This window comes from Microcaecilia unicolor, chromosome 1 (assembly GCF_901765095.1).
Source record: "Microcaecilia unicolor chromosome 1, aMicUni1.1, whole genome shotgun sequence".
Classification (NCBI taxonomy): domain Eukaryota; kingdom Metazoa; phylum Chordata; class Amphibia; order Gymnophiona; family Siphonopidae; genus Microcaecilia; species Microcaecilia unicolor.
The window spans coordinates 490,059,487-490,086,269 of NC_044031.1; the positions used below are offsets into that span (position 1 = coordinate 490,059,487).

Genomic DNA, 26,783 nt, shown 5'->3' on the forward strand with positions numbered 1-26,783 from the left:
TCACTGTCTGTCTTTTCCTTCTTTAATAACTTGCTTGTAGACTCTAAGAAGTAGGTACTGTCCACTATCTCTACACAGCACTGTATAGTATACACTTCGGAGGGAATTCAACAAATTGCACCGAAAACCTTGAGTGCTAAGCGCTATTTTATAAAGGGAGCGCCCCCTCCTTTATAGAATAGCATTCGGCAGAGATCTCAGGTCTATCTTTTGGCTGCTGTACTTACGCCTGCCAAAACCAGGTCTAAATGCCAGCACCTAATTTAGGCGTGCTTGGGCGAATTCTGTAAATCCGTGTGCAACTTTTTGGAATGCTCCTTACACGCCCCTGGCCACACCCACTTTTCAGCTATGCTTTATTGAAGTTATGCATCATGCTTTATAGAATAGTGCACAGAAAGATGCACACGCACATTTTTAAGACTGACAATTAACATCACAAATCGGTTGCTAGCATCCAATTATTGATGTTGCCGAGCTCAGTAGTTGGGCACGATATATAAAATTAGGGAGTTTGTGTGCCATGATAATAGTTTATTAGTACTTACTATACTGCTCTGACTACACAGGGAAAAGTGATGTAATACTACAAAAAATTCAAGAAAATGGAAAGGAACTCCATTTTCGATAGGAAAGTATTTTCAATCACACTGAGAGGGATACAGGGAGGACAGGTGAAGCCATCCTACTCCTACGTGGGGAGGTAAAGGTACAACCTGGGAGGTGTTTAGGCACCCTCCCATCATCAGACCTAATTTGGCATCAGCTAATTACCCTGACCCCACCCACATTGGGTTAAGTACTTGTCTTTAGTCACAGCACTATGAAGTGGAGTTGACCCTCCTAGGGACACATAAAGAGTGATGTTTGGAGTCATACTGGGCAGGAATGACAAGAAAATAGCCTCTTGACCCCTACAGAAAGAAAATACATTTGGAATGAATGACGGCAAGATGGGGGGGGGGGGGGAGTAAGAAGTAGTTTTACTGCTAGGGTAAGCCTACTCTCCACTGCAAGATGGCTCACATGCAAGATGGGTCCACTCCTATTCTTTCATGAACTGGGGGTAAGGAACAAGCTATTCTTCATGGCAATCTGAGCAAACCGCAAGAAGAAATCAGAGCCAAGGCTTGCACAGTCAAGGACACAACGTTTTGGTTCACTCCTTAGAGCAGGATGCCTTATTTGTGAGATGTAAGCAATAACACTATGGTTGTCCTATTCCATTGGTAGCAGTAAAAAGATGCTTTTGCTTCCTACTTATTAGAGAAGGGTACTGTATTCATGAGAGATAAACCATAGTATCGATCATGTGAACTATGTGCCCTAGCAAAGAAGTGGGGCCATTCCCTGATAATTGAGCTATAGTATTTAAGATTAAAGTGCTGTGGAGTACAATGTATTTTTGTAAAATTCTTAGGTGGTAATTCTGTAATGTTGAATCCAAGTATAGACACCACAAGAGGCATGCATTGCACCAATTCTATAACAGTGTTAAGGCTTACCAAACATTATAGAATACTAGTGTAAATCATCCTTGGCATGCCAATATCTAGGCCTGACTGCTTACGCCATGTCAAGGTCAGGCATAGCATTCTATATGTGGTGCAAATCGCTAGGCAGAATGCCCATGATATGCCCATGCTCTAACAGGGTAAAATAGTGAGGCAAAATGAAGATGAGTCAATTGGAATACCAAGAAGTCTTTAATATTCAGTTCATCAACCAGCATCTAAAAAGTGGCATAAAGCAGCATTTGGACGTTTTTCTCTCAAAAACATCCAAATCAGTATTTTCAAAACCTATGTTTAGATGGTTTTCTATGAAGTCCATCAGAAGTGCATTCCATTTACAAGGGAACCTATGGGGGCGTTTTGAAGGCAGGAGTAGGGTATACCTAACACTTAGATGTTTTACAGCCCTAATGGAGGAAAACAAAAACACTCAGGACTAAAACCAATACGTTTTGGTCTAGACCTAATTTCAGAACGAATAAGGCACAAAAAAGTGCCATAAATGACCAGATGACCACTGGAGGGAATCAAGGGATGACTCTCAATAACTCCTAATAATATGACAGTTGTAAATGTTAAAGTCAAGTCTATTAGAGCAGCATGCAGGTCCCTGGAGTAGTGCAGTGCACAGTGGGGGACCCAGGTCCCCCATCTCCCTCTACCTGTTACACTTGTGGTGGAAACTATCCAGCTTATAATCGAAAGACAAAAACGCCAATATTGCGACCTAAATCGGGAGATAGGCGTTTATCTCCCAAAAACGAATAACGCGGTATAATCGAAAGCTGAACTTGGACGTTTTCAACTGCACTCCATCGCGGAAGCGTACAAAGTTGACGGGGGCGTGTTGGAGGTGTGGTGAAGGCGGGACTGGGGCGTGGTTATCACCCGAACAGAGATGGGCGCCTTTCACCGATAATTGAACAAAAGTATGCGTTTGTAGTTAGAATTTAGGGCACTTTTCCTGGACCCTGTTTTTTCATGAATAAGGCCCCAAAAAGTGCCCTAAATGACCAGATTACCACCAGAGGGAATCGGGGATGACCTCCCCTGACTCCCCCAGTGGTCACTAACCCCCTCCCACCACAAAAAATGATGTTTCACAACTTTTTATTTTCACCCTCAAATGTCATACCCACCTCCCTGGCAACAGTATGCAGGTCCCTGGAGCAGTTGTTAGGGGGTGCAGTGGACTTCAGGCAGGTGGACCCAGGCCCATCCCCCCCTACCTGTTACAATTGTGCTGCTTAATGCTTAGTCGTCCAACCCCCCCAAACCCACTGTACCCACATGTAGGTGCCCCCCTTCACCCCTTAGGGCTATAGTAATGGTGTAGACTTGTGGGCAGTGGGTTTTGAGGGGGATTTGGGGGGCTCAACACACAAGGGAAGGGTGCTATGCACCTGGGAGCTCTTTTACCTTTTTTTTGTTTTTGTAAAAGTGCCCCCTAGGGTGACCGGTTGGTGTCCTGGCATGTGAGGGGGACCAGTGCACTACGAATCCTGGCCCCTCCCACGAACAAATGCCTTGGATTTATTTGTTTTTGAGCTGGGTGCTTTCATTTTCCATTATCACTGAAAAACAAAAACGCCCAGCTCACAAATTGTCTAATAAAACATGGACGTCTATTTTTTTCGAAAATACGGTTCGGTCCGCCCCTTCACGGACCCGTTCTCTGAGATAAACGCCCATGGAGATGGGCGTTTGCGTTCGATTATGCCCCTCCATGACTCCCTCCCAAAGTTACCAAAACCCTACTGTACCTACATATAGGTGCCACCTTCACCCATAAGGGCTATTGTAGTGGTGCACAATGGGGGGGGACAATGGGCTTTGGAGGGCTCAGGGGACAAGATAAGGGAGCAAAGGTGAGATGTGTACCTGGGAGTATTTTTATGAAGTGTACAGAAGTGCCCTCTAGGATTCCCCATTGCTCTCCTGGGATGTCTGGGGGACCAATCTGCTAAAAAATGCTGGCTCCTCCTACATTCCATTGGCATGAATCTCTATGTTTTGCACCTATTTGTTTTTTAAATGGACCAAAAAACAAATGTACAAATCACAAAATCTTGTTCAAAACAGTATTTTCGAAAAAAAAGACTTTTTCTTTTTTGAAAATGACCTTCTTTCCTATTCGGATTTTGTACGTTTTGTGCAAAACATTCAAAATCGGACTTAGATGTCATATCGAAAATGCCCCTCCACATAAGTTAAGTGTAATTGCCAAGTGATTATCTTGTTTTTTTGATCATTGTAAACTGCTTAGAACCTTGCGATATTAGTGGTATATAAATAAAAAATTAATAATAATAATTTACAAAATACCTGAATACTCACAGGTAAGTGTATAATTTAAGACTTTTAAGTCTGCCTTAAAAACTTGGCTTTTCCATCAAGTGTTCAACCCTATGTAAGATTTCATAGAAAAATGTCAGATGGATCCCTTGCTTTTTCTTGCCTCCCTCATTTTCCCCACTGGACTTTTTGACTCTCATTTTTCTTCACTTTTTGACTTTGGTGGAGTCTGATTGTTTCTTGGATGAGAGTCATGTTCTTTTCTATATGTTATTTTAGTTCCTTTCCTTCTGCGGAATTTTGTTTTTAGATTGTAAACCGCTTAGATCTGCGAGTTAGTTTAGGCCAGTGTTTCCCAAACCTAGTCCTGGAGGCACCCCAGACAGTCAGGTTTTCAGGATATCCACAATAAATACTCATGAAAGAGATCTGCATGCACTGCCTCTTTGGTAAGAAAATCACTCTCATGAATATTCATTGTGGATATCCTGATCTTCAAAGCTATTTAACTCGCCAAAAACAGCTGCTGACCGGTTAAATAGTGTTTCAGTGCCTAACTGTGAATATTCCAAATACTTCAAAGAAAAATTTGTCAACCTACACAAAACCATGTCTCAGGAAAACACTAACCTTGATACCTTCCTTGATGAACTAGACCCACACTCAGGAGAATACCCAGCAGACCAAACTTGGTCAAACTTCACCCAGATCACAGAAGAAACAGTTGCACAGGCTGAATATTGGCCCCACGGAACTTTTAATATTTGAAGAACCTGAAAGCTGGTTATAAAGGGAAACAATACAGGCAGTTTCCCTTTGAAAATTATTCACAAAAGTGCCCACGTTCACCTGTTTATTTGCGGGCAGCAGAATATGGCAATACACTATCCATATATTTAAATACCTAATAATACACATGGTATTTATTGCCCTGGATCTATGCACATCCTCTGAAACTTATCTTTTGCATCACTCCGAGGGGAAGAGTTTTCACCAAGGGTAATCTAGTTGAGTGGCTATTTAGTTACCTGACTCAATCCTTTTGAAAACTATATTCTCTGCCTTTAAGTGCAAAACTGTAGGGGAGACCCAAAGGAAGGGAAGCTCTCACAGATGGTGTCCAAATTCTCTTTAATGATTCTTCCAAAAAAAATTACAGCAAAGAAGACCCGACACGACTCGTGTTTCGGCCGTACTGGCCTGATTCAGGGGGCTAAAAACTTGTCACATGATTCATATCTCCAGTAAATCCTCAAAACAATCGATCAGTAGGTAGCTGCTGCACAAAATTAGAACATTTTGCCGATAATCGCTGGCAGATCTGGGTTTCCTCTACTGTTTTGCACTTGGTTGCTTCATTCGTGGAGGTGTTTTCTTCTGTTTGTGAATGAGTTCTCTGGTTTTAATGCACGTGCAGTTCTGGAGACTGCACCTATGGAAAGATATAAACAGGATGGAGTCGGTCCAGAGGGCGGCTACGAAATTAGTAAGCGGTCTTGAACAGTGGCGTACCAAGAGGGGGGGGCGGTCCGCCCCGGGTGCACGCCGCTGGGGGGGGTGCTGCGCGCCTGTTCCGGGGCAGAGGGAGTATGGAACGAGCGAAGCCGATAGGCGCGCGGCACCCTCCCAACAGGTAAAAATGCACCCGAGGGGGGGATGTCCTTTCGCCGGGGAGAGGTGTGTCCTTTTGTCGGAGGGAGGTGGCCTTTCGCCGGGGGTGGGGGTGGGGGTTGCGCTGCACCCGGGGGGTGGGGCGCATCGACGATCCGCCCCGGGTGTCAGCTACCCTAGGAACGCCACTGGTCTTGAATGTAAAAATTATAGGGACAGGCTTATGAACCTCAACATGTATATGCTGGAAGAGAGGAGGGAGAGAGGAGACATGATAGAAACGTTTAAATATCTCAAGGGCATTTATGTACAGGAAGAGAGCCTTTTCCAAATGAAGAGGAGCTCTGGAATGAGGGGGCATATGACAAATTTAAGAAGGAATAGGCTTAGGAGTAACCTAAGGAAGTATTATTTCACAGAAAGGATGGTGGAGGCGTGGAATGGCCTCCTGGTGGAGGTGGTGGAGTCGAGGACTGTTCCAGAATTTAAAAAGGCATGGGATAATCATGTAGGATTGCTTAGGAACAGGAAGAATTAGGGGTTACAGAGGAAAGGCAGACTGGATGGTTCATATGGCCTTTATCTGCCATCATGTTTCTATGTTTCTATCCTTTGGAACTGGTCTGTATTTCCAGTAAACACATGGAAATAAAATTAGTCTTTGTGAGCAACTAAATCCTCCCTATGTAGGCAACATACTCTGGTTCAAAAAAAACAAAAATATAGATTTTAAAAGTAAAGAAATTAAGGAGCCTGACTTAGCAAGGGTTTCACCTATCAGCACAAAATGGGGGTTCTACATATCGCTTTGTTTTATTTTTTAGTTTAGTTTGTTTCTTTCTGCCATTTCACTTATTCCATTTTCATTTTCATTGGCGATCGCCATCACAGAATTATGTAAGCCACATTCAGCCTGCAAATAGGTGGGAAAATGTGGGATATAAATGCAACAAATAAAATAAATACATTTGATAAATCAGGCCCAGACTTCTGCAGTTTGGGATTTTTCATTTCAAAGTGACCAATCCTCATATTTCTACCCCCCCCCCCCCCCTCATTTACTAAGATGTGCGGCAATGTCAACACAGCCCATTCAAAGTGAATGGGCTGTGTCAGTGCTAGTGCGGCTTAGTAAACAGAGATGTACTTTATTTTAATTCAACAGCAGGGTAAGTAGGGGAATACCTTTATGAAATTCAGACTGCAAAATTAAACATTTTTTTGAAATGTAGAAGTATACAAAACCAATTGCTATAACAGTTGAGCAATGAGATGACTATTTGCTATGTACAGTACCAAAAAAATGTTGAAATGCAGCAGAAATTTGTAGAAAAACTGTGCATATAGGGCCTTAATCTATAAAGGTTATGTTCTTAAATTATGAGCGTAATCTATGCTCCTAAATTTATGGTCCTAATTTAGGGTCTATTATGCTCATATATTTAGGAGTGTAAATTTAGGAGTATAACCTTTATAGAATAAGATTCATAGTTCATAAGGAATAATAAAACAAATCTTCTAGAACCACATATCTATCTATAAGATGATAACTTTATTGGATAAACAATATATTTTTCGACTAGTTTTTGGGCACTCTATTCCCATCATCAGATCAAAACAGAATGAGAGCAGGCAAAGGATGGCAATATTGAAACACACAAGGTTTTCAGGAGTAATTTTCAAACACCACATATTGGTGCAAAGTCTGCACATACTTCTTCACCTGTGAACTTTTCACTAATTTTCAGAGGAAAAGTGCATGAAGATTTCACCTTTGAAAATTTCTGTCAGCACTTGCAATTTTGTGGTTAAATTATGAATAGTATGTGGAAAGACTCCAAAATGCAATCTGTTCACATACTTTTCCTCCTGTGACGTAAATACACCCCTGGGAAACCTCTTTTCAATGACGTTACAAGTATATGCATGTATATACCTACAGAACTCCATTTTACCTAGAATATAGAGATCGGAACTGAGTTTTCCAGGTCAGAACATGCTCAGTTCAAGTGGTATTTTAGAAAACGATCAGCTGGACATTTTCAAAAGGATGTCCAAGAAAGATCAGAAGGGCATTTTCTAAAGGATGTCCAAGTCAGAATTGGGATATCCTGCTCATAACATCCCCCCCCCCCCCAAAAAAAAGTCCATCTCACAGCCATTTCCTGTTCAAAAATATGTGAGAATGTCCAAAATGAACATCCATTTTACAAACTGAAACGTCCAAATAATGACACCTAAAATTCAGGGACAAGGATGTCAGTCTGGCAGCATTTTAAAAGAAATGGCCACACAGATATCCTTTCACAGCAGAGGGGCAGCCTAGTGGTCAGTACAGTGGACTGTAAACCAGGACATCCAGGTTCATATCCCCTACAACTTTTATTTAAAATGATGAGCCCTCCAAGAACAGGGAAGTACGTACTGTACCTGACTGTACATCACCTCAACAGCCTTCAGGCTTGCAGGTGTCATAAATGATTTGGTATACGTCTGTTTCTGGAGGGCTCAAAATGTAAAAGAAATAAAAAAAATTGTTTATAGTCCACTACACTAGGGACTAGGCTATTCCTCAGACCTACTTTCTGCTTTAGTTCAGAATGCCCATAACTCCTGATGCTGTCATACAGCCTGGTTTTCTTATCCAGTTTCACTTTCTTTGGAGGATAACACCACTGGGGGATTCATGAGGGGTAATGCCTTAATCCTTCCAGTGGTCAGCTGCTCAATCAGAGCACCTTTTTGTACCCTGAATGTGACTGGAACAGGTCTAAATAAGAACATCCATCTTTTTAGACTTGGACATTTCTTCCTCTGGGCCCTCCCTAGTCCCACCCAAAACATGTCCATAACACTCCCCCTTGCTATTTGGATGAACTGCAGTGTAGGACATCCAAATTCTGCCATTCTAAAATCACAATTTGGATGTTTTTGGCAGCTGGACTTTTTCTTGCCAATCTGAGACGTCCTTGTGCTTTCAAAATGAGCCCCAAAGCCTTTTCTAAAACACTATTTAACCGGCTATCACAGATTTGTTTAATCGACCGCCATGGAGAAAAGTTATGAATGTGAGCTACTGTTAAGACAGATTACTTTACTGTTAACCCCAGTTATTAGGGTTAACAGTAGGCATACCCTAGATCTCAATGCATAAATTGGGATCTGTGCTACAATAGCGGGGTCGATATTCAGCTGGCAGCAGTCAGCATTTTATCCCTGGATATTCAATGCTGGGTCATGTCTGGGTACCGACACTGAATATGCGGTTATGCATAGCCAGATAACACTTATCCAACTAAGTGCAATATTCAGAACCTAACTAGATATGTTTAACCAAATAAAGATAGGATTCTGTTTTATGCAGTCCTATTTATCAGGTTAAGGGGCCCTTTTACTAAGGCACGTACAACGAGCGTCAAATTGGAAATACCACCCAGCTACTGCATGCCCTGGGCTGTAATTCCATTTTTGATGCACGTCCAGAACACGTGGTAGAAATTTTCTACCGCGTGGCGCTTACCCAGCGGTAATCAGCAGTGTATGTGCGCTGACGATTACCGCCCGGTTAACGTGTGAGACCATACCGCTAAGTCAATGGGTGGTGGTAAGGTGTCAGGCCAAAAATGGACACGCGCTGGTTTTAATTTTGCTGCACGTCCATTTTCGGCCACAAAAAAGGCCTTTTTGCAGGCGCACTGAACAATGGACCCGCACACGTACAAAACATGTGCCTATACCAAAGCAGGTCATTTTTTGGTGCGCCTTAGTAAAAGGGCCCCTATGTGCTAAATATTGGCAGTACAAAAAAAGAGTGGGAAATGGACCAATGACTCCAGGAAAACGGGAAATAAAATACCAAAGAACCACTTTATTCAATGACTCGACACAAAAAAACTGTGTTTCGGCCAGAAGACCTGCCTCAGGAGTCTGACGTGGCCACGTTTCGCCCCTCAGGCTGTGTCAGGGGTAAAACTAAAAAGGGGGGTTACACAGAAATGCACCCCTTAGAGAAAAAAAAAATACAAAATCACAGAGCAAACACTGAAACAGTGTACAGAGCACTCTATACACCAGGGCCCTAAATGAAATGCAAAAAAGAGTGGTACAAAAAAAGAGTGGGAATAACAGTTTCCCGTTTTCCTGGAGTCATTGGTCCATTTCCCACTCTTTTTTTGTACTGTTATTTTCACGTGGGCGTTTGTGTTCATCCACTTAGGTGGATTACTCTCTCTAAATATTGGCAGCCAGAACGCACAGAGTTTCATTTTTTTTGCAGCACAGCACGGTTGAATACAAGCATCTTCTCACACATATACAAGAATATATACTACCAATGCATTTAAAGGTGCTCTGACCCCTGAAGCAGGGTCACATGCTGAAACATGGCCATGTCGGGTCATTGATATGTTGGATTTATTCATCATATTAAAGGTCCTATTTTGACTTTTTGGAATCCTTGTTTTCATTGCCTCACTTCTTTGGTGTTGTTGCAAATGAACAGCCCCAGGTTACTGTACTGTACTGTTTTGTATTGCCCCCTCATGAAAAGAATCAAAATCCCCCACCTCCTTTTCCTCCTCTTGTTGTTTGCCTTGGGCCTTGCTGTAGTTGATTGGTGCATCCCAGCCCTCTTGCTCACACAGAGTCTGGTAGAAGGCTGCATTAACCAGAATGCTGCTCGCCTTAAACAGAGAAGAGGGCGCTGGTGGGACTGCAGGGCTGGAAGAGTTTACAGGACCATCCGTGTCCTGCCGATTCCGATTCTTTTTCATGCTTAAGTCCAGAGTGCCGTTTTCATCAACTTCGATTTCTGGGCCCTGGAAAGTGAGAGGAATTATTCTTTTATTAAATTAGTATTATTCTAAACAGCAGCCAGCCTGTGCCTGTAGTAATGAGGCTACGCGGTGCTTTTAAGGGATAAATATAAATGCAAGCATTTAATTTAAATGTATCATATTCTAAAGCCAGCTTTTCAACATCTGTCAATATTAAAATTTTTAGCCAGATATTATGGTAACTTCATGTTCACAATCTGAAATGCTATAAGCAGAATCAAAATTAGAATTTTCTAAAAGTGGCCATGTATGTATGTATTAAGCATTGTTCTCATAGATACAAAATGTAAGAAAACTTTTATAAGTAGATGTTTAACAAGACCCCAGGCCTTTAACTGTAAACAAATAAGTGTACGCCTCATTATAGGCACCCCCATGTTGTGCAGAGAGAACCTATTATATATTGACATCTGGGTGTCCAGATGCAGTATAAAATACTAACATAACTCGGAAACAAGGTGCCAAAAATCTAGGTACATGAAATTACACCTCTCCATATTACAATGGCGCGTGTAAGTGACATACCCCTGATTCTATAAAAGTTGCCATAAATTGCACGTGCAAATTTAGGCGCATCCCCGATTTGTGTATGCAATTTTATAATGAGCCAATTAGTGCCATTAATTGGCTTTTTAACAAGCAATTATTGGCACAAATGAGATTTAATTGGGGCTTATGTACGTAAATTTATGAGCGGCCTGAAAAAGGGGGTGTAGAAATGGGAGGGTCATGGGGCATTTCAGGGCGGATTGGGGGCGTGGTTTTGAGTTACACACATAATTATAGAATATGGATGCTCTGCGCATAAATTTAGGTGCAGTCTTTGCACCACGTTTTCATTGGTGCATACGGTGGTGCTTGTATTTACATGTGACCTCTCTGCTTAAGCATTATTCTATAATGCCGAAATTCAGGCGCGGCTTATGTGTGTGTGTGTGTGTGTGGGGGGGGGGGGGGGGGGGTTGCAGATTTTTAGGTGCCATTTATAGAATCTAGTCCTATGGATATAATATGGATAAGACTCCCAGTGAGTGGAGGAGTGGCCTAGTGGTTAGGGTGGTGGACTTTGGTCCTGAGGAACTGAGTTCGATTCCCACTTCAGGCACAGGCAGCTCCTTGTGACTCTGGGCAAGTCACTTAACCCTCCATTGCCCCATGTAAGCCACATTGAGCCTGCCATGAGTGGGAAAGCGCGGGGTACAAATGTAATAAAAAAATAAAATAGCTTATGGATTATAGCAAGTTACAAATATCCCTCATGCATTTATCTGCCCACAGTTATGCAAGGTCTATGGCTAGTGTGCCAGTACTGGGTTATGGGTGTCCAGGCACCATTATAGACAAGGCTCCTACTGTATGTCCTTCAGTTACCTAACTGGGGTTAAAAGCAAAATAGCACCTCTCAACAGTAGCCCAATTTGATAATATACCTCCTTAACCCCTTCTTCATCTGTTTAATACCAAAGTTGTTTTTAAACATATTTATAAATAATCTAGAGATGGGAGTAACTAGTGAGGTAATTAAATTTGGTGATGACACAAAGTTATTTAAAGTTGTTAAATCACAAGAGGATTGTGAAAAATTACAAGAGGACCTTACGAGACTGATAGACTGAGCGTCCAAATGGCAGATGACGTTTAATGTGAGCAAGTGCAAAGGGATCGAATCGACAAGCACAGAAGAACAAAGGTCCTCAGCAACAAGAACGCAGGAAAATGCACACAGCGAGGGTGACCAAAAGGATGATGCAGAATAAAACATCCAAAAGACTAAACCAGTTCACATCAGAAGCTTTATTCACAGTAAAACACATTCATTCACAGTAATATGGACATGACATGAATCGTGTTTTGGACTCAGAGACCTTCCTCAGGAATCCCTGTGAGTATAAACATATGGCTGCACAACCCTCTGGAAGTGTCGGTGTCAAAATCTAAAGTATAAATATAAAATGCCAAAACGCTGTTAGCAGCGACTCTTTGCGACAGCGTTTTGGTGTTTTATATTTACTCTTTAGGTTTTGACACCGACACTTCCAGAGAGTTGTGTAGCCATATATTTATACTCACAGGGACTCCTGAGGCAGGTCTCTGTGTCCGAAACACGATTCGTGTCGAGTCCATATTACTGTGAATGAATACGTTTTACTGTGAATAAAGCTTCTGATGTGAACTGGTTTAGTCCATTAGATGTTTTTATTCTGCATCATCCTTTTTTGTCACCCCCCCACTGTGTGCGTTTTCCAAGTGCACAGTAATACATGTGGGAAAGAGGAACCCAAACTAATGCAAAATTTCACATTAGGAGTCGCCGACCAGGAAAGAGATCTAGGTGTCATCGTTGATGATAAGTTGAAACCCTCTGCTTAATGTGTGGTGGCAGCTAAGAAAGCAAATAGAATGTTAAGTATTATTAGGAAAGGAATGAAAAACAAAAATGAGGACGTTAAAATGTCTTTGTATCACTCCATGGTGCAACTGCACCTCAAATACTATGTGCAATTCTGGTCACCACATCTCAAAAAAGATATAGTGGAATTAGAAAAGGTACAGAGAAGGGTGACAAAAATGATAAAGGGGATGGGACGACTTCCCTATGAGGAAAGGCTAAAGTGGCTAGGGCTCTTTAGCTTAGAGAAAAGATGGCTGAGGGGAGATATGACAGAGGTCTATAAAATAATGAGTGGAGAGGAATGAGTAGACGTGAATCGCTTGTTTACTCTTTCCAAAAATACTAGGACTAGGGGGCACGCAATGAAGCTACAAAGTAGTAAATTTAAAAGAAATCGGAGAAAAATATTTCTTCACTCAGCTTGTAAAAACTCTTGAATTCATTGCCAGAGAATGCAGTAAAAGCAGTTAGCTTAGCGGGGTTTAAAAAAGGTTTGGATAGCTTCCTATAAGAAAAGTCCATAAGCCATTATTAAAATGGACTTGGAGAAAATCTACTGCTTATTTTAAGCAGCATAAAATATATTGTACTGTTTTGGGATCTTGCCAGGTACTTGTAACCTGGATTAGCCACAGTTGGAAACAGGATGCTGGGCTTGATTGACCTTCGGTCTTTCCCAGTATGGCAATACTTATATTTTTATGTTAATCATTCCCATAATAAATGAAAACCCCAATTCCTTATTTGCCGTGTTTGTTTGTCTTGGATAGCCTGTAAGCTCTGTTGAGCAGGAACTGTCTTTTACATGTTTGTGTACAGTGCTATATAAATAATAAGTAGGAACAGTAGTGGTTAGCACAGTAATTCCCCTGTTAAACAGCTAATGCTGCTTAATAAATAGGTTGTCAAGTATGTTAAGATCTCAGAATGTGACACGCTAGCATGATGATTTTACTGCTATTTTGCTTTCAACTTCCCTTTGCAATGTAATGTATTACATGTATATTTGTACTGTTAGTGATTTTAACTCTTTCACTGGACTAGTTTTTTATATTACATGAAAACGCACTATACTGCTGTACCTCTTTTTGAATACCCCAATAGGGGAGCATGTTACCAATTTTGAAGAGTGATAAATAACTGGATGCAGTGGAGCTGAGCTAAGACACGCTCAGTCTGTCACAAATGGCCTGGAGCAGACCTTCCTTATAACAAAGTGCGAGCATTTCATTTTAGAACACAGTAGTACACATTGAAAAAAAAACCAGGATGGAATTAAATTTGACAACTTTATTTTTTAAAAAATTAATGAACACTATAACTTCACTAATTGAGGAAATTAAGGTCCTGCAAGTAATGTGCTTTCCTTTTAAGGAACTCAAATTAGCATACCAATTTAGTGAAAAAGGCCATATATTATTTTTGTCATATAATAGGCATCTTTCTCATGTTAATAAGCACTTAACAGGAACTCACCCAGCCGCCTATAACCAGGCACTCTTACCATTCATTGCTTCCATCAAGGAAGGCAGCTGGTCTAATATAATCATCGCTATCCCTCTGGAACCAGTAATAGCACATCACTTCTTATCTGATCCCCCTCTATCCCCCCCTCCCCCACTTCTACCAATTTCTAGGCAGCACTAGTTAAGAAAATCTTTGGAGGCCTCTATTTGGTAGTTTAGAGTAACATTTAAAAACTCAGTCAGGTCTCATGCTGCAGCTTTCCAGTCACTAAGCTTAAACAACGATATGTGTTATTATATGTGTGGGAAGTAAATACACTTCTAATCTGTCCACAGTAAGATGCTTTACTTACATCTTTTTGCCCCCTTTTAGTAAACCATTTAATCTCCTGTGATTGTTTTAAACCTCAAATTTGACAGGCCGGCTTATCCTAGATAATAACTTAGTAACCACAGCATCTTATGCCATCTGCATAATATCAGAAACCGTTTTTACACTAGAATTAATAAACCTTAGTTGAAAACCCAAGACATTAACTATCTCCCTGCCAAGAATCCTGTCCAATGATTGACCAAGTAGATTTTATGTGATTCCATCAATGTCTTTTGGCTTGGTAAAAAATATATGAGTATTAAATTAATCAAGTTCCATCATCAATGCAAAATAAAATCCAAAATGCTGTAATGGTGTCATTTTTCATAATAGTAATTAAAACAAAAACAAACTTGGGTTCTGTCTACACAAGCGGCAATCACATAAAATGCCAGACCTATGTGACAGATGGCTTTGGAAAGGAAGCCATGAGACTGGGCTGAAGTTGTTTTATAGTACAAAGCCCATAAATAGCACAGATCCTCTCCTACTGACAAAAGTTTCTTTTAAGGATACACTCAATCCTTCCGGTAAGTGAAGTCACTGCTGCCTTAAACACTCAGCCTTCAACAGTCAATACCAATTTATAGCTTCGAGATCAGTTAAGCATTCCATATAAATACATTATAATCACTATTACGGTGATCCTACAGACTTCAGAATGAAAGTTGTTGGTGAACCTCAGCTCCCTTCCTAAGCTAGAAGGATCTCCAGGTTTAGTTAAAACATGTTTTTTCTATAATTGCAAATAATAAAAACAAACCAAACAAAAAAAAAAGTTTCAAAATGACTGGGCATTCATACAATGAATAATCAACTGTCTTCCTGTATCTAAAGCAGTGCACAGGGCAAAAAGAAAAACAAACCAAATAAACAGAAAAAATATAAAAAACATAAATGGTTAATGATTAATTAATACATTGTTCAATAAAAATACAAATATTGAAAGTGAATCAATGTATTTTTATTAATGATAAAAACTAAAGCTACCTTCATCAGAGGTATATATATATATGACATATGAGAGTTAAATTAATTTTAAAACACGTTGGATCTATAGAAAGACAAGGAACAGAGAAGAACCAATAGTAATTCAAAAAGAGAAAGTTAAATTATGTGGCCATCTTGTCGTCTGTTTGGAGGTATTTATTGTGGTTCACACTCGTTAAAAATAAGAGATTTCAAATTTGAATTTGTTGTACTTTTAGCTTTTATCGTTAATACATCTATTCATTTGCAATATTTGTATTGTTGTTACATGATGTGTTGATTATTCATTTATTGTTGGATATTTTATCCATATCTTTCTTTCCTTAGGGGTCAATATTCAAATAGGCAGGGGCAATTCACTGATATTTAGTGGCTCTTGACTGGATAACGCCTCTATTAGCAATAACCGTGAAACTCGAAGTTGGCAGTTTTGTGAGCAGAAAACAAAAAAACAAAACAGATCCCAGATGAAGGTCACACAGCAAGTAATTTATTTAAAAAGGTAACCCGACGTGACCACATTTTGCCCATAAACTGAGTCAGGGGTAAAGCTAATGTGAACTAATAACAATGTAACCAGTGGGTAAGAGTTTTTTTTTTAATTATTTACCTGCCTCCGGAAGGGGGGGGGGGGGGGTGTTCCCTGGATCCGAGACTTTCTGGGTCATTCCATGGCCCAGAGAAAGGCATTGGTATGCTCCTGAGTGCATCCGGCATGGAACCAGGGCTAATCGGCCGGGCAGCGCTGTGGCAAGCCCAGGAGGCTGAGAATTTTCCCTGGAAGGCCCCAAAACAGCATGAGCCGAAATGGATCATACCACTAGCCACCGATGCCTTTCTTCAGGCCCCAGAAAGGCCGAAAATGCCCCAGATCCAGGGACCCCCTCCCCCTGGAGCCAGGTAAATAAATTTAAAAAATAATTACGTCCTGGGTGGTTTGAGACTTTTGTCTATTTGTTTATTCTCATTGGTCTGCAATATGAGACACATCAATGATTATTATCGGGGGGTGTCTCATTACTCATCCTTGCCTCTTGAAATTTCTTTATCCCATCTTTACCACTTTAGTTTTGTGCTCCATGCATATGCCTCTCAAATGGGCCCTTTCTTGAAATGTTATTCCATTTTTTCCCTTTGAGGGTCACTTGGATATGGATATGTAAAGCTTTAGGTAGACCATGGGAAGTGCCCCCTTTTTATCTTTTCATGGTAATGGGAATTTAATCCGGGTACGTCAATGGCTCGCTTCTGTTTATAGCATCAAAAGGGCATTCGCTACTTGTTTCTTCTAGTAGATTGGGATGGTTAAATCTGATCTTTTGCCTCTTTATGTGCTGATTATAACCTGGGGGCTGGGGATGTGTTCCCTTTTTTACAGATACAACATTATCTTCGCAGTTTACCCAGTACAGCATTGACAGCGGAGGGCCACGAAGCATTTGCAGAGGCATATAGTCCGGAAGCTCAATTACAAGACCCTCTGACCTATCATCATAAATGTTTATTGGATCTTCTACCATCATATGATTTGGCCAGTTTAGCACAGAGATGGTCAGCGGATTTACAGACTCCAGTCACAACTACTATCCTGTTTACTAGCCTTCATCACTTTTGGTCTTTGACGAAAAATGATCTTCACTGGAAGCAACAATATAAGTTAGTAATGAGACTCTATATTTCCTCATATAAAGCTCGGTTTGGCTCTTCTGCTGTGTGTCAGAAGTGTGGTAGCCCAGTGACAACTCTTATGTTTTGGACCTGTCCAATGATTCACACTTTTTGGACTTGTCTGGGAATTCATGTCTCTACTATGTGGAAAGCTCGCTGGACTCCTCGACTGCTGGCTTTATTTGCTAAATATGACATATCCCGACTACTCCTGAAGTACTATCTAGATTTTATAAAAAGTACTGTTTAGTTTGGGATAAAGTGCATCTTATAGAAATGGCTATCCGCTGACTCATCATTGGTTCTTCAGTGGAGATCCTTAAATGATTTTGCAAGCTTCCATGGAACGTTGTGCTGTGGATAAGTTGGATTCAGCATTGGGAAGCCATTCTTCTCAAATTTGGGAACCGTTTTGGGCCATTTTGTCACCAGTGGCTTGAAGTCAGATTCTTAATTGCTAGGTTGACTGGACATTGATTTGTGCATTTATTTGAATACTTGAGTGATTACTTTATCTTTCCTTTTCTTAGGAGGGCGAAGGGGATTATTTTTTTTTTTGGGGGGGGGGTACTATTTTGATATGTTCTTTAGTTGAAATTTCCTTCTGTGTGTTATGATGATGTGCAGGATGTTTCTTTAAATTCTTAATAAACACAAGTTTAAACAAAAAATAAGAAAAACTCAACTTACTGGTTACACCAAACTTTCCTCTATTAGCCAAATATATCTAAACAGCAGAAACTGCAAACGATCGTTTTGACTGTGCTTGTGTGTTGGATACGCAGCCACTCTGAGGAGGATTTGCAGTTTCTGCTGTTTAGATATACCTGACTAATAGGGGAAAGTTTGGTATTAGTCCCATTAGTGTTACCCCTGATGTGCCTTCGGATGAAACTTGGCCATGTCGGGTTACCATTTTGAATAAATTGCTGTGTGACCTTAATCTGGGATCTGTTTTGTTCTTTGGTTTGTGATCTGTTATGGATCCATAGCGCCTCTTCTAGTTGGGTTGGACATAATTTTGTGAGCAATCCATAGGAAGATCAGCACTTATATGGTTAGGTGCTGATATTCAGCAAATAGGACCACATAAAACACAGTCCAATCTTTGTCCAGTTTTGAATGTCCAGGAATAACACCGGCAGCGACTAAAAAAACAGGTTGGGGTACTGCAATTGAATGAGATGCCTCAACTGCATCCATTTGTAACAATGATTGAAGGGAAGATTAGATTTCCTATGAAGTTCAGTAAACGTAGCTAGGCGTGAGTTGGCCATGAAATGTTGAGGAGTCCAAATGACTGCTTGTATTTAGGGTAATAAAGGCCCCAAAGTCATAAATAACCATCAGGAAGGTAGAACATCGAATGTCCCTATAGAAGGGGGAAAAAAGAGTAACACCTGGAGAGCCTTGTATACCAACACGCATGCAATCCCTTCAACAAAGATCCCCAAGATGGATTCTGACTTGCAAATGGCAAATTGCTCTAAAGTGATGTTAAGAAGCAGGGGTGAAAGGGGACAACCCTGCCTTGTGCCTCTCTGTAATGAATATGGAGCAGACAACGTATTATTAATATATAATCTAGCAGTAGAATTAGAATATAAAAGTTGCTCCATTCTGATAAAGTTCAGGCCAAAACCATATCAACCCGGTATTTTTAATAAATATGGCCATTCCACTCTATCAAATGCTTTCTCAGTGTCAAGTGACATCAAGAAAGTAGGGATGTACAATTTTTTGGCATATTACTACTACTACTACTTAACATTTCCAAAACGCTACTAGGGTTATGCAGCGCTGTACAATTTAACATAGAAGGACAGTCCCTGCTCAAAGAGCTTACAATCTAAAGGACACGTGAACAGTCAGTCTGATAGGGGCAGTCAAATTGGGGCAGTCTGGATTTCCTGAAAGGTAAGAGTTAGATGCCGAACGCAGCATTGAAGAGGTGGGCTTTAAGCAAAGACTTGAAGATGGGCAGGGAGGGGGCTTGGCGTAAGGGCTTGGGAAGGCTGTTCCAAGCATAGGGTGAGGCGAGGCAGAATGAGCGGAGCCTGGAGTTGGCGGTGATGGAGAAGGGTAATGAGAGGAGGGATTTGTCCTGTGAACGGAGGTTTCGGGCGGGAACGTAAGGGGAGATGAGGGTAGAGAGCTAGTGAGGGGCAGCAGACTGAGTGCATTTGTAGGTAAGAAGGAGAAGCTTGAACTGAATGCGGTATCTGATTGGAAGCCAGTGAAGTGACCTGAGGAGAGGGGTGATATGAGTATATCGGTTCTGGCGGAATATAAGACGTGCAGCAGAGTTCTGAACAGATTGAAGGGGGGATAGGTGGCTAAGTGGGAGGCCGGTGAGGAGTAAGTTGCTGTAGTCAAGGCGAGAGGTAATGAGAGCGTGGACGAGAGTACGGGTGGTGTGTTCAGAGAGGAAAGGGTGAATTTTGCTGATGTTAAAGAGGAAGAAGCGACAGGTCCTGGCTATCTGCTGGATATGCGCAGAGAAGGAGAGGGAGGAGTCAAAGATGACTCCGAGGTTGCGGGCAGATGAGACGGGGAGGATGAGGGTGTTATCAACTGAGATAAAAAGTGGAGGAAGAGGAGAAGTGGGTTTTGGTGGAAAGACAATGAGCTCGGTCTTGGACATGTTCAGTTTCAGGTGGCGGTTGGACATCCAGGCAGCAATGTCAGTTAAGCAGGCTGATACCTTTGCCTGGGTCTCCGTGGTGATGTCTGGTGTGGAGAGATACAGCTGGGTGTCATCAGCATAGAGATGATACTGGAAACCATGAGATGAGATCAGGGAGCCCAGGGAAGAGGTGTAGATTGAGAAGAGAAGGGGTCCAAGGACAGATCCCTGAGGAACACCAACAGATAGTGGGATGGGGGTGGAGGAGGATCCATGAGAGTGAACTCTGAAGGTGCGGTGGGAGAGATAGGAGGAGAACCAGGAGAGGACAGAGCCCTGGAACCCAAATAAGGACAGTGTGGCAAGAAGTAAATCATGATTGACAGTGTCAAAAGCGGCGGATACATCGAGGAGGATGAGGATGGAGTAGTGGCCTCTGGATTTGGCAAGGAACAGGTCATTACAGACTTTAGAGAGTGATGTTTCTGTCGAGTGTAGAGGGCGAAAACCGGATTGAAGTGGATCGAGGATGGCATGAGAGGAGAGAAAATCGAGGCAGCGGCTGTGAACGGCGCGCTCAAGTATTTTGGAGAGGAAGGGTAGGAGGGAGATGGGGCGGTAGTTGGAGGGACAGGTAGGGCCAAGTGATGTTTTTTTGAGGAGAGGTGTGACTACGGCATGCTTGAAGGTGTCAGGGACAGTTGCAGTGGAGAGAGAGAGGTGAGGATATGACAGATGGAGGGGGTGACAGTATGAGAGATGGTGTTAAGTAGGTTGTGGGGATGGGATCAGAAGAGCAGGTGGTGCATTTCGAGGAGGAAAGAAGGCGAGCGGTTTTCTCCTCGGTGATGACAGGAAAGGAGGAGAAGGAGGCCTGGGTTGATTGGTTGAGGGAGAGGGTTGAAGGGTGAAGAGGAGGAGATGGCTTGGTAGTGAATTCAAGGTTGATCTTTTGATATTGAATCAAATGTAAACATAATATTGTGTTATTAAAAGAGTATCTACCACTAAGGAAGCCCATCTGTTCGGGGCCTTTCAAAGTTCGTAAAGGGTCCATCACTCTGTGGGTTAGGAATCTAGCAAAAATTTTGGCATCCATATTTATCTGTGAGATGGGACAATAGTTTGCGACCTCTTGTGGATCCCTGCTTGATTTAGGTAAAACTACCATGATAACCTCCAAGATTGTACCAGACATTCAACCCTGTGCTAAAAAGTCAGAATACAGAGACATCAAGTGTGGGACATGATCCTGTTCAAATTTTGCAAAGAATTCTATCATGAACCCATTTGTGCTGGGGGTTTATTGAGTTTGAAGGACTTAATCACTTTTTGGAGGTCTACTGCAGTGATAGGGTTTTCAAGTGCTTCTCTGACTCAGAAATTTCCCTAGGCTGTAGAGTGTTAAGGAAGGAGTCAATTATTTCAAAGTCATGTACACTATCAGACTACTATAGCTATGTATAGAAATCTTGAAAATGAAAAAGAATTACAGAGAATTGAGTAAGTACAGTATCTGAGGAGTCACAGATACTATGTCAAAGCTTTACAGGCCCTATTGTTAGATAGATAGATATTTGATTGTTGGAGATACAATTCCCCTAGCCCTTTCACTAAGAATTGGTATTGAAACTTTGCCTTCATAAGCAGTTGTGCCAGTTATTTTTAATTGCTGTTTTAACATGGTAATCTCAGCTTCCAAAGCCTGTAATGTTTGTTGGCGTTTCTTATTCAGTTTGGCAGCGTATGCAATAATAATCCCACGCATAGTGGCCTTAAAGGCATCCCACTGTGTTGCCATAGAGGTATCTTCAGCCTTAATAAGTGTAAAGCACTCCTGAGTGCAAACTTTTATGAGGTCTTGAAATTCAGGGTCCCGAAGAAGAGCATTATTAAAACACAATAATGGAGAGGGAATCATAGGTAATAAGTCATTAAAGGTTATAGAGATGCCAGCATGATCTAACATCATACTGGGCTCAACAGAAGCAGAACTAAGAGAACAAACTTTTACTAAGGTGTGCCAAAAAATAGGCTACGCTAGTGTAGGCACGTGTTTTGGGTGTGCGCAGATCCATTTTTCAGCGCGCCTGTAAAAAAGGCCTTTTAAACATTTTTGCTGAAAATGGACATGCGGCAAAATAAAAATTGGCGCATATCCATTTTGGGTCTGAGACCTTACTACCAGTCATTGACTTAGCGGTAAGGTCTCACACGGTAACCGTGTGATAATCATCTACGAGCATAGAATGACGATTACCACCTGGTTTCCGCCGTGTGCAGGAAAATAAAAATTATTTTCTGGTGTGCGTAACAGATGTGTATAAAAACAAAATTACCGCCTCGGTCTCATGGTAGCCGGGCGGTAACTCCAATTTGGCGTATGTTGGGTGCGCGTAGGTGCCTACATGGCTTAGTAAAAAGGCCCCTAAGGATTTAGACATGAGAGTAAAATCTAGTCTAGAAAAGGAGTGGTGGACTAGGGACATAAAAGTAAAATCCTATCTATCCGGGTGGAGTATCATCCATGGATCCTCCAGACCTAAAGATTATTTAAATATAATAGCATCTCTGCTCCTATTTCTAGAGGGACAATGAAGGAAACAATCCAACAATGGATCAAGTACTTGTTTGAAGTCCCCCGTAACAATCACTATGGTAGTTAGGGTAGCAAAGAAGGAATGTGCTGCGGCATTAGGGACAAAGATATTGAAGATAACCAAATACCACTTACATCAACTTTAATACGAACCTAATGCCCCAACATATCCGCTTTAGTTTCCACGAGAAGAACAGGGAAGAGTTTATTAATCAAAATGCAAACCCCATATTTTTTCCCCACATCAGGAGCAAATATATATTGCTGAACCCACACGCCTTTAACTTTACTCACCTCTTTATTATTTAGATGGATTTCTTGGAGGAGGTAAAAGTCAGCCTTAAATATTTTCAGATAGCTTAAAATCTTCTTGTGCTTTATCAGGTGATTGAGACCAATAATATATAAAGACACAATCTTTAAGTTACCATATAAACAATAGAAAAGAGCAGATTACTGTTGGGGACTTATACAACAAAAGAAGATATATACAAGTGCAGCCCACAACATGGCCATGTACTACATAGAAAACAACAGAGCAAATACATATGTTCCTCCCTGATCCCATCCCAACCCAACCCTCTCTATCCCCTCCCTATCCCCTCTCGCCAACTGCCATGTCAACATTCATCTATATACCCATCCAAGCACATAGACACTCCCAACCATCACTCACCTGCCAAAAAGAAAGTATAAAAAAACAACAATATGCCTCCCCTGCAAAAACAGAAGAAGAATGTAGAGAAACAATAAGCAAACCATGAACCAAACATTAATGACACTGGAATAGTATGTCTGAGCGTACAATACCAGCTATTAATACCGCACTACCACAGTATCTGAAAAGTAGAAAAGTAACACATCAGGATAAGAATGTTCAAGTTGGTGGGCGGGAAAGCTCAGACAGAAACGTTTGAAGAAGAATCGGATCCTCAAAATTGCGAGTCTGAAGAGGGTGACTCTCAACCTCGCCAGGTAAAACATTCCATACTGGACGCTGAGTTGCTTCAATTGGGGATCAAAGACAGTAACTGTTCCTTCTGTTGTGCAGTAATTGGAGTCAGATCTGGCAAGATAATCAGCTTAGAAGATTGCCACGAGAGATTAGGTGGCTTTTGCCTTCGACAAATTTGCCATAACTTGTGGATACTGAAGAACACAGGGAATAAAAGGTCTTGGGCCTTGAAAACAGTCAGAGGGAGCCCTATGCGCGTGTTCCACTTTGAAGGCATGCTGAAAATTCAGACTCAAAAGCTGGGGCAGGAGCACTCAATAAAGGCATCCAGGTTGGCTCCCTCAGCACCTTCTGGTAGCCCACGTTATTCTACAAAACTAAATGGAAATTAAATGCTTCTATTTTTCCATTGCATGTCAGTGTTTAAAGGCAGTATTAAACTTTTTGTCCACAAGTGGTTATTTTGAAAAAGAGTTTGAGGATATAATAATTAAAAATTGGGAGGTTTTTGGCAATGATTGGTTTACATTCTAGAGTTTAATGGTTGAGTGAGAAAAATTAGCAGATCATTTGTATATGCTAAAGTTTTATAGTGAGTATTACCTGTACATAAACCATGTATATTAACGGGATGAATGAATCACTATGAGTAATGGTTCTAAGGCAATATTAAACAATAATGGGGAAAGAGGACAACCTAGTCTAGTACCGCTTTGTAAAAAACGCTGGATTGGACAGGGTATCATTGATTTTAAGTTTAGAAGTGGGAATGGTATACAGTATTTTTATTCAATTAATACAATTGTCATCACAACCAAACCATTTTAGGGTATTAAATAAATGTGACCATTCAATCGTGTCAAAAGCCTTTTCGGCATCTAATAAACTAGCAATAGCAGGTTGATTATAATGATGAATTAGATTGATAAAAGATTATAAAAGGTGCAATAACTGTCGCCAATATAGTAATCTTTCATAAATCCTATGTGGTCTGGGTGAATAAATATAACCTAGAACTTTTTCTAAAAGAGAGGACAATACTTTAGCTAAAATTTTACAATCGAGATTTAGAAGGGAGATGAGTCGATAGTTAGCCACTTTGGAGTGATCTCTGCAAAGGTCTTGGACGAACTGAAATTTGTACTTGTATAAATCTGCCTTGATCTATCGGATGTGATTTGAGGTATGCAAATAATTTACAAAGAATGGGAGATAGAGAAGCACTGAAGATTTTATAAAATTCGGCTGGATATCTATCAGGACTGGGTGCTTATTGATTAGCCATTGATTTAATGGAAGTGAGAACTTCATGCACAGAAACAGAAGATCCCAACACTACATTCTGAGAAGATGACAGAGTTGGATGGGGTAGTTGTAAGAATAATTCAGCAGCATTAGAAGGTCCCTGTAGAGATGAGGAGTACAATTTTTGATAGAAAAGCTCAAATACTTTTGCAATAGAAGAATCTTCCAGAATAATTTGACCAGCAACTTAAACAATAGAAGCAATTCTGGTATGTTGTTTACGATTGGCAAGATATTTGGCTAGTTGGCGACCAGCTTTATTTGCAGAGACATAAGGCCAAAACATTGAATAGTGATGTCCTGCTGAGCACAATAGCTACATAGATTATTCATATTTGAGTTTTAGTAAATTAGATGGTACCTTATTATGTCCAAAAAGAATGTGAGCATGTTCCAAACTAGCAATGACCACCTCTAATTGGTTTAAATGAACCAAATCCTGTTTCTTGTGCCTCTTAAGCAGGTTTTAAAAGCTTCACAGACAGTGCTAAGAGAAGTTACAGATTTTTTATTTCTGGAAAAGAAATCCTGCATAAAGGAATTTATTTTTCCTACAAAATTGATATCAGATAGTACAGCAGTGTTCATTCCCCAACATGAGGAGGTGTTTGGCGAGAACTGTTCCATTTTAAGAGATATTAAAGCGTGACCCGAAAGAACAATTGAGAATATCTTTGCAGATTTAGCCAGTTTTATGAAAGATTTGGACATCAGGAACTAGTCAATCTGAGAGTATGACTGGTGTGGTGTGGCGAAAAAAGTGCAGTCTCTTGTAGTAGGACTGAATATTGTCCAAGGATCACAAAGACCCAAATCCTTGATGATATTATGAAGATCTTGCCACATATTAGAAGGACAGAAGGTACATAAAGATTGATGATCTAAAATGATGTCCAGTGGAAGATTAAAATCACCTCCGATTAAAATTGGTTGAGAACTGAATTCCAAAAACGATTCTCTTATTAATGACATAAAGCAGAGTCCACATTAGGAGCCTATGCATTCATTACAGTGAGAGATATAGAATTTGTACAGTAGCAATTAACCATCTCCCATTCAAATCTTTTTCTTGTTGAAATACGTTTACATTAAGGGGCCCTTTTACTAAGGAGTAGTAGGGCTAACGCGCGGGTAGCACATGCCAAGTCAGCACTACCACAGGGGTAGCGCGGCACCCTGCAGTAGTTTTGAAGTTGGCACATGCTGCCTTCTGCAGTAGAAAATCATTTTCTACTTTCTATCACGGGGACGTACCTGGCAGTAATCGGCAGTGCGACCACATTGGCTTGTTTTGCCTGATATTTTATGTGCAACTTGATAATTTATAAAAAGACCAAAATACTGTATCAGTATTAGAAACGAAATAAATGAGCATAAATAAGCATTCAATATAAAAGCAGAGCATAGCTAACTATTAGGATACTCCATGCAACAGATTTAACATATGCAAAGTTTGGTAAACGCATATTTAACAACTACATGAACTAACACTTGTAATGTTAATGAGAAACATCATGGTTATGGAATAAAACCTTAAGAGCACAATGAAAATATTGTGTCACATTAGAACTAATAAATTCAGCAGAAAGAAAAGGAACAGTCACCCCATTTTAGTCTCTTGAATCCAGGATCTTAGAAGCTCAGGCTCAGTAAAAGTATCAGTATGATTATGGTATATAATCTTCATTTTGGCCAGATAAAGTAGACCAAATGGAGCAACATGCTCCTTTAAATCTTGTTGTAGTGAAAAGAAAACCTTATGTTTCACAGCCATCAAGGCAGCAAGGTCAGGAACAATCAGAATTCTCTTATCTTGATGTAACAATGAAGATTTATTCTTGACAGCCATTAGGATCTGTAGATTACGTAGTAACTTAGCTGCTATAGGCCGAGGATACTTGGTGGCATGTTGAGGCCTAGATGGTGTGCATGTGAGCCTGCTCAAATTCCAGTGGAATGGAGAATTCTATGTCAAGAAATTTAGGAAGCCATGTTTCAAGAAGGGTGGTCACAACAGATCCATCTGAAAAAACTGAAATGTGGATATTACTCCTTCGACTACGGTTAGCCAGCCAGCTTATTTTCGAAAGAGATGGCCGGCCATCTTCTGACACAAATCGGGAGATGGCCGGCCATCTCCTGAACCCGGCCAAA

General features: G+C 40.9%; 1 protein-coding gene across 1 annotated transcript in view; it reads right to left on the reverse strand.

Moving 5' to 3' along the window:
- Positions 1–26,783, reverse strand: part of ST18 (ST18 C2H2C-type zinc finger transcription factor) — a 353,913-nt gene that overhangs the window by 103,508 nt on the left and 223,622 nt on the right. The window contains exon 11 of the mRNA XM_030190140.1: positions 9,986–10,237. Within this exon, the coding sequence (XP_030046000.1) occupies positions 9,986–10,237 (252 nt within the window). The remainder of the gene's footprint in view (positions 1–9,985; positions 10,238–26,783) is intronic.